The sequence below is a fragment of the Artibeus jamaicensis genome, unplaced genomic scaffold (assembly GCF_021234435.1).
Source record: "Artibeus jamaicensis isolate MK-2021 breed Jamaican fruit bat unplaced genomic scaffold, CSHL_Jam_final contig_793, whole genome shotgun sequence".
NCBI classification, from domain to species: domain Eukaryota; kingdom Metazoa; phylum Chordata; class Mammalia; order Chiroptera; family Phyllostomidae; genus Artibeus; species Artibeus jamaicensis.
This window is the reverse complement of record NW_026521975.1, coordinates 353673-372050: the sequence shown is the minus strand read 5'-3', so window position 1 is coordinate 372050 and position 18378 is coordinate 353673. Positions and strand designations below refer to the sequence as shown.

The following is an 18378-nucleotide window of genomic DNA, read 5'->3' as shown; positions in this document are numbered from 1 at the left end:
CTCACAAGTTACAAATAATATATATGGCCAAGGGGACTGGTACCAGTACGAGCTTATTCTAGATTCCTCAGGATTTCAAACCGCATAATTAATCAGCTGTAACACAGAGAGCTGTGAACAGGGGCTAGGGAACTTTGTTATATAACACCACTGCTGTGTAGTATCAGGTAAGTAATCCGATCTCTTGTGCCTCAACTTCCTCAACTGTAAACTGAGAAGAATAATTTAGCAAACAGTTACTGAGTATCTACTATATCCCTACTAGCACCTGGGTAACCTTGGTCTGAACTGAAAATACTTTAGCATGGACATCTTTGATGTTATACCCCTTGTTCTTAAGAACTAGATCCTCGGAGTAATCCTAGATTACTCCTATCATTCTGCAAATGTTACATCATGACGATGAAACTATGCCACCTGGTAAAAGCCTACATTTGGTAATGCTGCTTACTCTTCTGCTAATCAATAAGCAGATCTATACCCATTTATAATGAATACTTAGGGACCCATTATGTGAGTTTAATAATATGGAGTATATGAGGGAACTAAATGGTAATGGAAAAAATACAGTACAAATTAAGTTTAAAAAGAAGAGAAAATGTAATAATAAAAGCTAGCATCTGTTATTTGCTATATGCCAGGGACAATGTGTTTATACATGATGTTTGTGTCCCCCTAAAATTCATGATAAAATGTAATCCCCAAGGTGATGGTATTTAAAGATGTAGCCTTCAGGCAGTGATTGGTCATAGGAGCAGAGCCTCCATGAATAGGATTAATGCCCTAATGAAAGAGATCAGAAGTTAGGGAAAAGTCTTTGTTCTTTACTAGGCTCTCTGCCTTTGTGAGGTGTTTAGAACTTACTATGTGATAATCCCCCAAGCAGATACTATCTTCATCCCCATTTTACAAATAAGGAAATTCAGGTCAGTGAAGTGACTTGCCCAAAACTATACAACTAAGCTCTCAACCTTTGAAGTTTATGGGTGTGGAAATAAAAGATTCCAAAAGCTTACAAGGAGGAAAAGATGGGAGAGGACTTTACTGACTTATCCTCCCCTACTAGTAATGCTCCTGTCTGTCACATAATAGGGTTCAAGTACTGGTAGGAGTTTTCCTGAAGCCTTGGTCAAAAGCTTACATATATGAAACAAGGTTGGGAAATTGCTTGATAGCTGCATGAAGAGAACAGGGGGTAATCTCCTTGTTCCCTGGCATAAATCAAAGTGCATGATATTAAAATCAGGTGATTCATGTCCTAGCTGGTGTGGCTCAGTGGACTGAGGATGGCCCATGAACCAAAAGATCACCAGTTTAATTCCCAGTCATGGCACATGCCCGGGTTTCAGGTCAAGAACCCAGTATGGGTCGTGAGAGAGGTAACCACACACTGATGTTTCTCTCCCTCTCTTTCTCGTCCCTTCTCTCTCTAAAAATAAATAAATGACCTATTTTAATATAATAAAATCAGATTATTCAGCTGAATACTTTGATGTATTTCTAAGTTATCTGACAAAAAATGTATTCCCACAGGAAAAGGAATTCTTACTTTTTTTAGAATTCTGTCAACTATTAATACCAATGGGTACAATATTTTAAAACACCCATGTTTTTGTGTCAGTTACCAGTGATCTTAAGCTGTGGTTACATATTAAGATCATTTGAATAATTTTTCAAAAGCACAGAATATCTCAGTTATGGCCCAAACACTGGAAGGTTCTGAAAACTCTCCAGGTGATTTAATGAATAGCCAGACTTAGTCTTTCTTACCAGTAAAGAAACTAGCCCAGATACTTACCGTGATGCCAATAAATGACTCCTATAGGAATTCCCCTGGCTAAAGATGCCAGGAATTCCAGTATTCAAACCCCAGTGATTACTGCTAGAATCAGCAATGGACAGGGCAGACTCACTGTTCCTCAGTGTGGCAAAATATTGCTCCTTCTCAATTCATGGCACAAAAAGGGCTACCATCAACCTGCAGAAGTCTTAGAATGCTAATATAAAAGATGTATTAGGGGGAAAAACCCAAAGGAAGAATACACTATGGAAGTATTTCTCAAATTTAAAAACTTCCAAGATCTAGCTCCAACATGGATCTTCAGACCCTTATTTCAGAAATGCTCAAAGCCATTAATAATCAGACCCAGGCCATTCTTTCACCTTCATGTCCTAAGATTCCACCACAGGCCCCACCAAGCTTGGTCCTAATAAAACAGCTTCACCAAATATTGCATGCCCTTTGCAAATTATCATTCCTCTTCCTTTTCATCCCATTCTACCTTCTCCTTGATGTTTAGAAACTTTCTCACAGCTGCCAGGAACAGACACACAGGGAATCATTTCAAATACCTTTTGCTACTGCCTTACAGATGCAACTATTATGGGTGCATCAACTCAAATACACAAGGTGGGGAGAACCCATAATTATTCACCTTTATCTTCCTTAAATGGTATGAAAGTATTTGTTTAATATCAGGTAATTCAGCTGAATACTTTAACTGTCTCAACAGAGCAAAGTAAAAAATCTTTTATTATTATTACAATCACATTAAACTGATTTTTTTTTATATCCCCACATTATAAAAATAAATGTTTAACACTTTACTTGAGCAATACCTACCGTCATTTTGGTTCGGGATGTCTGGCAACCATGATCTAAAACATAAAAACATAAGCAAATTTAAAAAGAAACAAACATCACTTTCTTCGGAATTTCCTAAGTCTGTATTTGTCATTAAATTTTAATGTTTTAAAGTAAATTACTAAAGAAAGTATTTTAAGCCATTTTAAGTAACAAATACCAAATTTTAGACCTGAAATGCAGAAATAAATAAGTGAAGTTAATACTGTATCCCCTTAAAACACACACACACAGTATTGGGGGCAATAGTACCTTCTGGATTTAACTCTTAAGTGAGTTACAGCTCCTTAAGGGCTTTTGTGGTTCCTCCCAACTCTCCCTAGGGCACATACAATCTGCTAAAAATGGTTTTCATTTAAAGTTGCAGGAGACACATGATAGGTAGTTGAATTTTTTCATATTTTTGTTATAATTCTGTTTGGCTTCTCTCCAATCCCAACTAGACTCTATTTCTTCAACCAGCATTTAATTTTTTAAAGAAAATAAAACAAAAAGCAATATATCTATAGAAACATCATACTGGCCACCTGCACCCAAAGAAATATGGAAGTTGCTATTAAACTATCTCCAAAGTCAACTATTCATTATCATCCTTTGAATTTGGATCTAAGAAACTATATGCTGCTGCACCAGTTTTCAAACTGCTCCCTAAGTAATGACGTACCATAATTCAAGTTTTCAGGTCCTTTCTGAGTTGTCATGTTGGGCTCATTCTGCTGGCAATAGAAGCGCAATAAGCAATGCTGGTCACAAAAATGCTTCATTTCCCCACGCCATTGCACGCGCTCTTTAAGAGTTCCTTGAGATTTACAACAGTCACACCTTGCAGCCTTAATTTAAAGAAAAAAAGGAAGGGACCAGAGATCTGAATTATAAGGTTTAAAAAGTCAGATATGTAGATTTAAAAATTTTGTCAGTGATTATTGCCAAATGTGACAAAACAATGTCTGATAAAAAATAAAATTATAATATAAATTATAAATATGCAGTAAAATCCAAAATGAAAGTGAAGGAAATGTAGCCATTTTCCTAATTGTCAAAATCCCTTTCTATACTTATCAGAAGTCAAAGACTAGCATTACAAAGATATGATAAACAAAAAAAGAGAACACTGGTAAACCAACTGGTACAATATATTTTAATATAGTTCTGAGTGCCATAATGATATACTGGTAGAAGTCTCCTGCAATCATATTACACTGAAATCTCTGATTACTGAAGAGATTTCCCAGGTTTCACTAAGAGCTCATAATAAATCAATTTATAAAGAAGTTGTACAAAAACAGAACAAATCAGTTTAAAGAAGTTGTACAAGACCAGAATAATTGGCAAGATAAATCTGAAGAGCTCTATACACTGATTTCATTTTAATAACAAGAACTTCATTTTAAAACACTCTATGTTTCATTAAAAACAATTATATTTTAAGACAACTAATTTGACCTACAGCTAAGAAAACCATCACCCCTAACTGGTCTACAATTTAATATGCAAAATAAAACTAAGTAACATTCATACTTAAAAAGTTATACTTTATGATGGGGAATCAATAATCTAGAGACAGATTTTTATTTTTTAGAGATCCCATTTGACCTAGATTTTGCCCATTTTCACTTTTGCTTAAATTTTGATCAATGAATGAACCACACATAAAAATGATTAATTTCAAATAGTTATTCCACAATTAAGGAATTTCATAATTTCTGATCTAATTAGGAGTAGAAATAAATTGCTATACTTTTTAAAATTACCCCTTGGTTTAAACTACTTAAGACATTTTGATAAAAAATATTAAGCATTTTTAAATCATAATAATCATAGCTGTAGCTTTTCTTCAGTACTTTAATTTACTTAAGAATTTTATACTGTGGGTTTTGAAACGTCTCGCTGTATGTCCCAACAGGAGTTCTATGAATAAATACGACATCAAAATTCCTGGTCAGGAATATAACAAATAACTGTGTTGGTAAACAGGTATTATATAATACACACACCCTAAAGTTAGAACACAGGTTCTTTTTTTTCCTCCAGGTCAGGTGTTTCTCCTGAATAAAAGTTAAATGAAGGAGGATTTATGGTATAAATTATGACTATTCAGTGATGCCAATATCACTAGTCCCAAAACTTGAAAGTTTAAATTTAATAATGCTGCCCTGGCTGTGTGGCTTAGGGGATTTAGCGCCAGACTGCAAAGCAAAGGGTTGCCGGTTTGACTCCCAGTCAGGACACACTCCTGGGTTGCCAGCCAGGTCCCCGATAGGGGGCACATGAGGGGGAACCACACATTATAGTTTCTCTCCCTCTCTTTCTCTCTCCTTTCCCCTCTCTCTAAAAATAAATAAATACAATCTTCAAAAAAATTTAATAATGCTGGTAATATTATGTGGTAATCTCAGTAACATTACCACTTTATATCAACCAGGTCATATTCCCAATTTAAAAACCTGTCCCTATGTAAAATTCTCACCAGCCAAAGACTGATCTTTAAAGTAACCATTCAAGTATTTCAGACTTCACTTTTTCACCTATTTTTTATACTTTATACTCAAAGAAAAGACAAAGGGGGAAACTGAAAGTGTAACACTCTATCCATTAAGTCTAAACAGTGCAAGAACATGATAAAAGGGAAGTTGTAGCAGAGCACCTCATTCATTGAGAACCTAAAATATAAAAGGCCAGAACATTATATACTCTCTGTAATCCTCACAACAATGCTGAAAACAAAGGTCCATGTCAGAAAAGTAATTTGTCTGAAGCCAAATATTAAAAAGGCAGAGATAGGATTCAAAGTAGACTACCCACCAAGTTATAAAGACAATGGAAAGGCAATATGAGTTAATATGAATAACCAGAGAATCACAATCTTAATAAGTAAAATGCTGCAAGAAGTTTCTCAGTGTAACATCTAAACTCCAAACAAATTTGTATAAAACTTATTCAAATCATTCCAAGTACTTGGATGCCTCTTAGTATATAGTAGTACTGCCTTTCACATAAGAATTTAGAAGGCCAGGGACATAAAACCAAAGAACATTCTACCCAAAGAATCTGAACAATGAAATCACTTCAGTATTTTGTTAATTATAGACATTTGGATTTTATAGTAACAAGCTCCTTTCTTCCAGAAGGTTCAAAACAAATTCAGATAATTTCTCTCTATCCAAAGAAAAAAGGACAAAAATTAATGCCAATTTGCACATGAAAATAAAACAGGTATATATTTTTCAAGACAAAAATAACAGAACTCAATACTAATTAAGACTTTAAGGCCATAATAAAAAATTTAAAGGGTGTGAACTTACTTTTTTGGTTGTTTTTCATTTGACAGCCACTCATACAAACTTTAAGTAAAGCATTTGGAACTAAGCTAAAAACAGATGGCTAATTTGAAAACATCATTACTGACCATTCATCACCAACACCACTCCCAACCACAACAGAACTCTTAAGAAAGCTTAACATTTCTACTTCTGCCAAGATGAAGGCGTAAGTGGAAACACTGTGCCTTCTCACACAACCAAGTTGAAAAACAACAAAGTTTTAGCAACTAAAACACAGCTAAACCACAGAAAATTGAACTATACAGAAGTCTGACAACAACGAACCCTTTGGCCAAACCAGTAAGAGGGGCAGAGCGAGCAGCAGAGCAGGGTCGGGCAGGAAAGATCCACCGGACCGACCTGGGCCCACAACCCAGGCATGCAGGCAGCTGTGGGCGGATCCCAGGTGTGGAGTAGCAGGCAGACCCACTGAAGGCCCAAGGCAGAGGACCTACTGAGGGCTGACTGCAGTCACACGTTCGCACACAGATAAACTGGTGAAGGAGCGAGCAGTGAGATGGACCTCACAGGCCCCAGCCAGAAAGCAACAGAGGGGATTGCCAGTGTCCCTCTCTGACCCCACCCCAACATACAGCGTCACAAACCAGTGACCTGGGTGGCCCGCCCTGGTGAACACCTAAAGATCCCCTCCTCATACATAAAAGGCATGAACAGAGCAAAACATTATGGCTCAAAAAGAACTCAAAGTCCCAGAACCCATAACTCTAAGCAACCTAAGAAATAGTCAAATTTTCAGATGCACAGTTCAAAACACTGGTGATCAGGATGCTCACAGAACTGGTGGATTTTAGTCACAAATTAGAGGAACAAATGAAGGCTAAACTAATTGGAATGAAGGGAAATACACAGGAAACCAATAGTGATGGAAAGGAAAGTAAGACTCAAATCAAGGGAGTGGACCAGAAGAAAGAAAAAAATGACCAAACAGAAAAGGATGAAGAAACAAGAATTCAAAAAAAATGAGGAGAGGCTTAGGAACCTCCAAGACATATTTAAACGTTCCAACATCCGAATTATAGGGGTACCAGAAGGGGAAGAGGAACAGCCACAAGTGGAAAACTTAGTTGAACAAATAATAAAGGAGAACTTCCCCAATCTGGCAAAGAAAATAGACTTCCAGGAAATCCAGGAAGCTCAGAGAGTCCCAAAGAAGTTGGACCCAAGAAGGAACACACCAAGGCACATCATCATTACAGTAGCCAGGATTAAAATGAAGCAGAGAATCCTAGAAGCAGCAAGAGATAAGGGACAGTCACCTACAAAGGAGTTCCCATCAGACTGTCAGCAGATTTCTCAAGAGACCTTACAGGCAAGAAGGGGCTGGAAAGAGGTATTCCAAGTCATGAAATCCAAAGGCCTACAACCAAGATTGCTCTATAAGATCAGATTCAAGGAGCTCCTCATCACCAAGCCCTTATTATATGAAATGTTAAAGGGACTTAGTAAGAAAAAGAAGATAAAAAAGATGAACAATGAAAGGACAGCAAACTCACACTTATTAACAACCACACCTAAAACAAAAGCAAACTAAGAGGACAGCTAGATCAGGAGGGAACCACAGAAATGAAGATCACATGAAGGGTTAGCAACAGGAAAATGGGAGGAGAAGGGGGGAGAAGGTACAAATAAGTAGCATAGACAGTAGGTAGAAAATAGATAGAGGGGAGGGCAAGAATAGTAGGGGAAATATAGAATCTAAAGAACTTGAGACATGTGGTCATAAACTAAAGGGCGGAATGGTGGGGGACGGGCTGTGCAGGGTGGAGGGGAATGAAGGGAGGAAATAGAACTGTAATGGCATAATCAATAAAATATATATATTTTTAAAAGCTTAACATTTCTATAGCACAAAAACTAAAGTATGCCGTAAGTTTCTGGTTTAAAACATATTTTTTAAAAGTATTCTATCCACTCTGTGGTTTTCCTGTCACTGTGGAAAATCAGGGACTATATATTTGGGTGTGGCAGGGAACAGTCATATATTTGGGGCTGGGGGGGGGACAGTCAATAATAGACAGGTAGTAACTAAACTCTTAAAAATGGCTTCTTCAATAATTTAAAAAAACATTCAGCTTATACTATACTGATGTAATACCTGTTACCTTACATTAATTGGACAGTTTCAACTCATTTTTGGTTGATACATATATATCCTCTGTTCCCCATTACACCAATCAGACCTAGTTTTGCAGGGAGTCAGGGAGAGGAAATCATGAACATAAATGAAATCGGGGATTTTGTAGTCATTTTCAAAAGAAATTCTTTAAGATTCCCCCACCAATATATCTTTCTGAATATAATAGAGTGATTCATTTTTTTAAAATGCAGTGATAAAAAGAGTAGGTGATTGATTACTATGCAAAGCATTAAGTGATGGGAATTACAAAAGAAAATCCGAAGACCCGGCCAATGTGGCTCAGCTGGTTGGAGCACCATCCTGTAAACTGAAAAGGTCTCAGGTTTGATTACAGGTCAGGGCACATGCCTAGGCTGTGGGTTCAGTTCCCAGTTGGGGCGTGTATCGGAGGCAACTGATCAATGTTTCTTGTCCTCTCTCTAAAATCAATGACTATGTCCTCCGGTGAGGATATTTTTTAAAAAAAAGGGAAAGCAAGAAGAATTTATTCAAAAAAAGAAGTCAAATAGGGAAATACATTGTTTGCTGTAAAGAAAAAGCAAAATCCTCCTAGAAGATTATTTTAAGGAATTAAAGTTTTGATTTAGAATTATACAATTAAGCAGAAATTTAAATAACAAAACAACAGGAAATCATTACTGGACATTAACAATTCTGTCTCAAACTATACAATAAATTATGAAAAGGTAACAGAGTAAAGTGGAATTTCCACATATGTAATCAGTAAATACCTTTATTGGTTGAGATTATCCAAAACAAATTTTCAAAAATAAAACCTAATTAGTGGAGAAGAAGCTATTTTTGTGTGCACTAAACTAAAATTGAGAACTTACTAAAATTGAGCACTTAAAATTCAACCACTGAAGTAACATTTTGTGAGTGATTTCTCAAAATTACTACTGTCTACCAGAGAATAGGACATGGATTTAGACTAAAAGGAACATATATTAGAGGGTGTCATTACGCCTGTCCTAAAATTTGAACCTTTAGTCACAAGCAACAGTAAAATAATGAGGTAACTTAAAAAGTGTACCAAATCTCGCCCTGGCTGGTGTAGCTCAGTGGATTGCGCACGGGCCTGCAAACTGAAGGGTTGCCAGTTTGATTCCTAGTCAGGGTACATACCTCGGTTGCAGGCCAGGTCCCCAGTGTGGGGCATGTGAGGGGCAATCACACATTGATGTTTCTCTCCCTCTCCTTCCCTTCCTCTCTCTCCAAAAAATAAATAAAATCTTACAAAAAAAAAATTAAAAAACAAAAATGTGCCAAAACTCTTAGCCTCAACAATCTCTGACAATTTGTAAAGTATCTTCTCCTCTTTTTATTTAAAAAACGTTAGTTATTTTGAATTTTAGATATTCAAGAACTTCAACCAAAAATTCCTATAAGTCTTCGTGTAATTTCAACACTACTCACTTTCATTAAGTGAACTAAGTAATAGTCTACATACTTTAACCATTTCACTGTTTCTCTGGTAGTATTTTGTAATACTGAAGTTAGGATGACATCTGTCTTCACATGCTTTAGAACTACATCCATAATGAAAATTTTTGCATGGGGATAGCTTTCCATGTTAAGGACAAGAAATCCATTTTCCTTGGGTGATACCTGATTAACCAAAGCACCTATTTATACTCACTCACTAATCCAGAAAGAAATCAATGTAATGCACCAAAAGGGATTTGTCTTAACATTCTTAGATACAGATTTTAATAAAACACACATTTAGAGTTTCAAATTAAATGATTTTTGGTCTCTACTAATTCATACAGGTACACTTTCAATTTGAAACTCTCCAAAGATCCAAATTAAAAAGGCAAAAACGACACACCTTAAGTATCCAAAACAATTACCTGCTAATGTTCAACACTGATTAAGTAGTTATCAAAAATATTCCTATTGTATTTAGTGAAATAAAGACACAACAATCCCTGGCTGGTGTAGCTCAGTGGATTGAGCGCGCGCCTGCGAACCACATGATCGCAGTTCAATCCCCAGTCAGGGCACATGCCTGGGTTGCAGGCCAGTTCCCAGCAGGGGACTCACAAGAGGCAACCATACATTGATATTTTTCTCCCTCACTCCTTCCCGTCCTCTCTAAAGGTAAATAAATAAAATATTTTTTAATCACATCTAAATAAAATATATTTTTAAAAAAAGAACAAATTTTAGAGAAATAATCCATTTTGTTAAGCTACACTGCTGAAAATACACTTATAGCCTAATTTTGGGTAAAAAATCATTTCAAGTTATGAAGAAAAACTAAAATGACAAAAATTTTAATGAACTACATAATCTGGGCTAAGCCCAAAGTGTGTACAGTTTTTAAATATATAAGCTACCATAACCGACATGGCAATAACTACAATGCTTTTTTAAAGACTGGTTAAAGTAGTGATTTTAATAAAGATTTTGAGTTACTTGCCTTGTAGTACCAATCCTGAAATTTTTTACAGCAGTCCTCACTACAGAAATCTCTCACAACACCATCCAACTCTTTAGTTGCTCCCTTCTTACACAGTTGAGAGCAGTAGTTACAAGTAACACATCTCAATCCTAAGCGTCTTGCAAAATCCTGTTTGTATAATAGCTTGCAGCCTGAAAAATACAAGGTTTTAATATTAAAATAAAACACACCAAAAGCTACTTTTGGGGGTGAGAATTTATGGCAAATAGATCATAAGCTTTAGAAACTGTCTATAAATTTACATATAAAGTCCTCTTTCAATTGTGAAATCTCCTGTGATCAACACCAACTTGTAAAAATTCAAACAAGACATGGAATATTATTTTGGATACCATGTGGGTTTGAATAATTACTGTTCTAAGACGCTCAAACACGCTCAAATCTGGTAATGTCTCAGCACTGTTTTATTGGCTCTATTTAAATATAACCTTGTTTGGGTATCATAAATACAGCACAGACTAGCATTTTAATAAATGAAATGTTACAGATTCTTGAGAATGAAAGATGAGAATTATGGCATTAATACTTTCACTCAAAAAATAAACTTAAGGATATAATTCAGCTAAGTAGGCATTTTAGACAAATTTTCTAGTCTTTTTTGTCTCTGCCACCCTACATGGACCTTCAAGAAAGTAAAACTGGCTTATTCACATGTAGACAGAAAACAGTTTGTCGTCCTATTACTTCAGGAGAATATTTCTTTTACCTACTATGTAAATGCATCACCTTAATTTTTTTCATATCTATCTTATTTACTCCCTATAATATCTCTATGAAGATTAAATAATCTTCCATATTTTACTCATGCTGTGCCACATAAAAATGACTTCCCGCTCCTTATCTACTGAAATCCTGCCATCCTTTAACAACAAGCTCAAGTTACATCTCCTCCACAAACTCTGCCCTCATCAACCTACTTTTCAATGACCTTTACCAACCATGAACTCAAACTGCAACTGTTTTATACACAATATATTTTAGCAATTAACCTATGACTTCTTTTCTGTTACTCTGAACTATATTTACAGACATTTCCATTATTTCACCTTTATTAACTTTAATTTTCTAAATAGATTTTAATGGAAGTACCAGGTATTATATATTTTATTATTTCAAACAGGTTCCAGTAGATAACCAGATACAGCCAAAGCACAAAAATACATTAAACAGAAAAAAAGACACAGATCCTTTCTTAAGCTTTTATTGCCACCTAACGTGGTAGTAAGTCCCTCTGAAAATTATTTTCTCAAAATAAACATCAATTATTTATTTGATGGTACTTGTCTGTTCATTTTAGTAAAATCCACATAATCCAAATCGTGCAAGATCACTGATATGGATGTAGCCATCAACATCAATGCACTCATGTTAAGGAATCACTAAAAATGTCAGTGAACAAAAATTCAGGTGTAAAAGAGTTAAATTAATTCAGAATCAATCTTTTCAATGAAACACTATGTCACTTTTCATTATAGCTGTGATCTTAACAGTAAACATAGCACCCTTTCATACCAGGTGAAATGTACTAATTGAACCTATAAAACTGAATGCTTTGTTTTATAAGCAGTATCTTTTTACATACACAAACTTCTATGTAAAATATACTCATATAATGTTGAAAGAACTGATAATCTTGGTATTGCCGTCATTCTCTACTGCTGGCATTTAGGATTTTCTAACATTTTCTCCCCCAACAGTACAGAGGTCTTTTATTTTTTTTCACACTCATCATGCCATGAATTCATAGGGAATGGGTTCCAGCAGCTCAGGCTCCTTTCCATCGATTCTCACAAAGTATGTTTCTCTGGGTGGAGCAGGCTGGCACTTCAGGTAAACCCAAGTACCTTCCTCTTTGACTTCCTTGTTTTTCTGATCATTTATACCTTCACATATTTTAGGAGCTTCGCTCAGCTCTTAGAGTGCTTAATATACCCAATACATACATTAAATTCTCTTGGCAAGATTCTTGCCCTTAACTTCTTTGTTTACAACAATGCCCACTGACGCTGTCCAGGGGTGTCCAAACCGCAGCCTGTAGGCTACATGCAGCCGAACACAAAACTGTAAATCTACTTAAAACCTTTTTTTGTTCATCAGTTTTCATTAGTGTTTGTATAATTAACGTGTGGTCCAAAAAGTGTGGCCTGAGACACCAAAACGCTGGACATCTCATAGACTTCCAGTTTTGCCATGGTAACATTTGTGGGGCATTCATTTTTGAATAACGCCCATTCCCTTGAGGTCTACAATATCACCTTTCTTGTAAATTTGTGTACGTGGCCAAAGGAACAACTCCATGTTTTCTAAAAGGCCTAAAGAATAAAGAGTGGGTGCCTCTCATCTTTCCCTATGTGTTAGTCATTTTGACAAATTACTGGAAGATGGTGGTTCCCAGCCCAAAAAAACTCCAACCTTTTCCTGGCCCCTAACTAGTAACACAAATCCACAGAAAAAGTGGATTTAGGGGGAAAAAAACTAACTGAAAAATAATAGATGAGGATAGCAGACAGGAAAGCTGGGAGATCAGTGTTTGGGGCCAAAGAAAAAATAGAAAGTGAAAGCCAACTTCAAGCAAACACATGATATTTGGGGAAAAATAATAAGCACAAGAGCCCAAAACCTATAGTGACAATCCTGTTTCCTATCTCTGGACAATTAGAATGAGGTCTGGAGTCCATTCCTATTATCTGCTGCCGGGCCCCATAAACTGCAGAAGTGTGAGAAGAGAATTCCAGAATGCACTCTCTAACAAAAGTCAGTGTTTCTCTGGGATCCCAAATTGAAAACCTGAGTATTTCTCCCTATTATAGGAATACCACAGGTAATTTTCTTTCTGGTCTATTGAAAACCTCTGGAGGCTAGGCAGTTTGCTGAACAGAAAAATAGATCCAACAGAAAAAAATTCTAGTCTGCTTGGAAAGTCAACTCTTAGGTCGCAATTCACATGTTTAGAAATGACATGGTAGGAGAGTGGTTTTTTAATTCTCAAAACTTCCCTGAAATGGAACAGATTACTAAATTTTTATACATATAACACCTAAGATTCAGAGGTCTATTAAATATATGTAACAAGTCAACAGAAAGCAAACTCAAATTTTCATGTTCAGCCACACTAACACTGTACAGCTCATCTGCACATATATAATTATATAGTTGGAAAATATTTTGGCAAAAAATTGTTAAATATAAGTTATGAACAACACTGTATGTACACTTGCCTTCACTACAGAAGGGTCTCTTAACGCCAGAGAAATTTACTGTTTCATGAAGAGTCTTCTCCTCTTGACAGTACTCGCAATATGTAACTATGCAATGCAGCTTCTTATAGTCGTCTGAGCAGGTTCTGCTGCAGAATTGATGCACTTTATTCTAAATGCACAACGGGAACCTTGGTAAGCAGAGGACAACCATCTCGAGAACAAGTTTAAGAAATAAATAAGCCACATTTACAGAAACTAGGTTAAATCATGTACCTACTTAATATTATCTTCCTTGGGAATATATTTCTGATAGACCACAGACATCTAGTTTAACTAATTCACTGAGCTCCACAAAATGTAATACCATTAACTACCCAAAAATTACAATGAAAGAGTACAAGCATCACTGAATCAAGAGAGCAATCTGGTGTTGCTAACAGACTGTAAAAATGAGAAAAAAACAATGGAAGATACAACACGGGTAAGCTACAAAAAGATAAAAATTATTGAGTATACTCAAGTAGGCTCAATCTCATTCCTGTCACAGCTTAACAGTAACAGACCTGTTGTGGCTAAGGTATTCTACTTGGAGTTATCACACAGTATGCTGCTAAAGTCTGGGACTGAGGGAACTCCCTTGAATAGAGCAAGGTTGGTAATTATTTAGTTATTTCTCCTGGCCCCAAACCCATAATAGCCAGAGATACTTTTCAAATACGCAGCTGAAGAGGAACAAGTTAATACCTCCCAGGCAGCAGTGTCTCCCATGCTATCATGGAGGACACAGACAAGGTCTAAACCATTTAATATTAGCAAACATACCTAATGACCCAGATAAGAAAAGTGAAAGAGCCTAGGAAGTACCTCAAGTTAGTAAGGTAATCATCAGTAGAAAGATGTCTCATCAAGGACATGTAAGTATAAAGGAAAAGAACCTCAGAAGGAAGAGGCCCCAAGTTCTCAATCACCTGGGGGGCAGGCACAGCACTCATTCAGTTTGATGGTGTTTCCTAACACTTTCCAACACTTGCCCTCCACAAAAATGAAGCAACACAGCAATAAGACTGAAAAAGCAGCTTGGTGCTGACACGGAGAAGGTGGAAGAACCTCATTTTCTTCTATTATCAAGACTCAATTTATGCAGGACCTTCATCTCCTGTATGGTACTACTCTAAGTGCTTGCTCATTGGCCCTTTTCCTCTTTCCCCACCATTCCTTTATCCTTTCTTAGTGGACCTTCAACATTCTTCTGGCTAGGATATAAGAAGGGTTTCAGTCACTAAAAATCATCACTGGATGCCATCAACAGTCTCAAAGAATGACTGGTTAAAATATTGTTGAGATTACACTAATCAAATTAACAAACCAGAAAATTTTCTAAGAACTAAAGTGTTAAGACAATGAAATTTCAGCTTTCCAAAGTACTCTAAAAATTGTGTAGTCTGGTTTTGGGCACCGCCTTTAACCTAAAATTTAACAACAGCAACTAATAAGTTTTGGCTCAGGAGCCATCTATTGTCAGTACTATACTTTGTACACCATTTTATATACTACATGCCCTCAAAAAAGGTAAAAGAAAGAATGGCCAAAGATGAACAATGCCCTAAAGAGCAATGTTCAGCCCTGACTGGTGTGGCTCAGTGGGTTGGGTGTCATCACCAATCTGATTCCAGGTCAGGGCCCAGTTTTGCCTGCTGGATGGATCCCCAATTTGGGAGCAGGGGGTGAGAAAGGCACCAATCAATGTGTCTCTTGCTCATCGATGTGTCTCTCCCTCTCTCCCCCTCTCTTACCCTTTCTCTAAAAATAAATAAATAAAACCTTTAAAAATAAAAATAAAAATAAAAAAAACAGCAATGTTCAGACAGGACTATCTTGTCCATCCAGCCACTATTACTGTACCTTTATAAGAAGAAAAATTAATGATCACAGTTTTTGCTGATGGCAAAAAAATATGACAAAGTAAATTAACAAAATAGTAAACCAAGAGTGATGAGAAGGGAAAATAAATTTACATTAGGATGCTTTTTTCTTTTTTTTTTAATTTAATTGTTGTTCAAGTACAGTTTTTTTTTACTCCCATCTCAGCCCACCCCCCCAGTGCTCCCTACCTCCCTCCCATTTCCACCCCCCTTAGTTTTTGTCCATGTGTCCCTTATACTTGTTCCCGTGAAGAATGCTTTTATTACAACAAAATTATCAAATGTTAAATGACAACATGGTAAATGACTACCAAATTCTATTTTATAGGTAGCAGGCAATACAAGATGTTAGAGTTCACAGAATATATTTATAAGGACAGGTAGAGAGAAGAGATGGTGAAAATACAGTACAGATACTCCAGAAACATAGCTAAACAAAGTGACATTCCATATGCCATAATATAATTCATTATATTATGAATATAATACATAGTATGACTTCAATAATTTGGTTTACATTAAAAAATCCTTTGTTGGTGCCACTCCCACATAAATAATTCAAATGTGATGATGCAGCATATTTAATGACAGCATCTTTTCTTTCTTAAAGGTATACATAATCCGAAAAAGTTACCCTTCTCCACCTAGAACAGATTCTCAAATGAAAAAACCAGTTATTTTACTAGACTTCCTTTAGCACTAGATAATAAACATAGAATAATATGACTTGCCTCCCATTCCAGGATTTCTGGCTTCGAACAAAAGGAATTTTTGCAATAGTTGCATTTCAACTGAATATCACTTGGAGCTACAAACTGGCCATTTGGAGATGACTGCATACTTAGAGCCTGAAACAAAACAAAGAATGAAATACACTGAGCCTGACACAGACTTTAGAAATTTTGTGACAACTGTCAAATATGCAGAAAATAGTATGTATTTTGTTTAAGTATTTCAACACACAAAATTACATTTCTCAATTTTATCTTTAAAAAGTATACCATTATTCTAAGTACATTTTCTGAGATTAAAATTCACTTATCACAGAATTACTAATTTTAAAAATACAAAAAAGAATCATATCAACCATGACTTTTTTCTCATTAAGAAATCATAAGCAAATAATAGTGATATTGTTTAACCAAGTTCTGAACTAGTAAATAAAAAATTAAACTCCAGGTGCTGGCTGGTTATCTCAGTTGGCTATAGAGTGTTGTCCCAATACACCAGGGTTGCAGGTTCAATCCCAAATCAGGGTACATACAAGAATCAACAAATGAGTGCATAAATAAGTGGAACAACAAAAGTGATGTTTCTTTCCCTTTCCCTTCCTCCCTTTCTCTAAAATGAACAAAGTATTTTTTTTATTTTTTAAACCCTAACCCCCTGCTCTCTAACAGCTGACTGACCGCTGACCTGACCCTCTGCACTGTTGCTATCCTTGTCATTCCAAGTCCATCAATGAAAACAGCCCATGTTACTTTTTGAAGGTGATCATTTCTTACACAAAATTAGGAAGGGGAGAAGATTTATAGACTGGAAATAATACTAAAAACGTATTTTGATTTTATTATATCTCAAGTTAAAACCATTTACAGCACAGAAAAAAATAAAAGCATTTATGGGCTTCAAAATTTTTAATCAAAAAAGAAAAACTACTTTTAATCTAATTTAAGTGGGTAAACAGACTGATACTTAATATTCAGTCTTTAATCCATATTATGTAATCTTCTCAATGTATGAAATAGTGCATAAATTTTTTTCAACGTCGAAGTGAAGAGAAAACAACCTTTATCTAATTTTTTAAACTTCATTGTTTGTTCCCTGGCCAGGCTGGTTGGAGAGTCATCTTATACATCAAAATGCTGCAGGTTCGATTCTCAGTCGGGATGCTTATGGGAGGCAACCAATTGATGTTTCTCCATAGTGATGTCTGTCTGTCTCTCCCCACCCCTTCCTCTCTCTCTAAAATCAATAAACATGTCCTCAGATGAGAATTAAAACAATTTTTTAAACTTCTGCATTGTTCAACACAATTGAAATTTGTGAAAAAACAAAGCATGCAGATTTAAGACAGTGACTATCAGGTGAATAAATTTGCAAAAAAAAAAGCACCTTTCCCTTATTGTTTTCAAAATACCTTCAAGTCCATTAAAATTAATTACTTTTTTACAAATGAAATACCATCCTATTATTTTATTTTGTATTAAAAAGTCATCTTATGAAGACATGGAGTTCAAAATGTATGGCTGGCTTTAAGATAGAAAGGGGAAATGCTGTTTTTTTATTTGTCAACCTTGTATTACTTTTATATGGAGTCACAGTGAAAAGGCTGCCTACAGACTTACTTGCATGCATCCCTCAGAAGTCAGAATCTAAACTCTGTTTAAATATACAATGCACTGTTATACAAGCAGTCTCATCAAATCATGGGCAATACAAGTTTCGATTAAAAGAAAAAAGCAGTTAAAACGTTTTCAATTAACATTTCAGTTTACCGAACATCAAAAGGAATAAAGTTATAATCTGACAAGCTGAATGCCAAGACACTATCCTTCATTCATCTAATTACTCCTTATTCCTTAATTTCTACTTTATGAAAAGCCAAAAAAAGTCAGTAGCAGTATGACCACTCTAAGGGTGTATCAATGGCTGTAATCCCAACTT

General features: G+C 35.7%; 1 protein-coding gene across 2 annotated transcripts in view; it reads right to left on the bottom strand.

Moving 5' to 3' along the window:
* The window catches only part of ZMYM2 (zinc finger MYM-type containing 2), a 114215-nt gene that overhangs the window by 29808 nt on the left and 66029 nt on the right, over positions 1 to 18378 (bottom strand). For both annotated transcript variants that reach the window (XM_053672834.1, XM_053672835.1), the window contains 5 exons: positions 16443 to 16559; positions 13808 to 13958; positions 10548 to 10720; positions 3309 to 3474; positions 2624 to 2658 (listed from right to left, as the gene is read on the bottom strand). In XM_053672834.1, coding sequence (XP_053528809.1) covers positions 2624 to 2658; positions 3309 to 3474; positions 10548 to 10720; positions 13808 to 13958; positions 16443 to 16559 — 642 coding nt within the window. The remainder of the gene's footprint in view (positions 1 to 2623; positions 2659 to 3308; positions 3475 to 10547; positions 10721 to 13807; positions 13959 to 16442; positions 16560 to 18378) is intronic.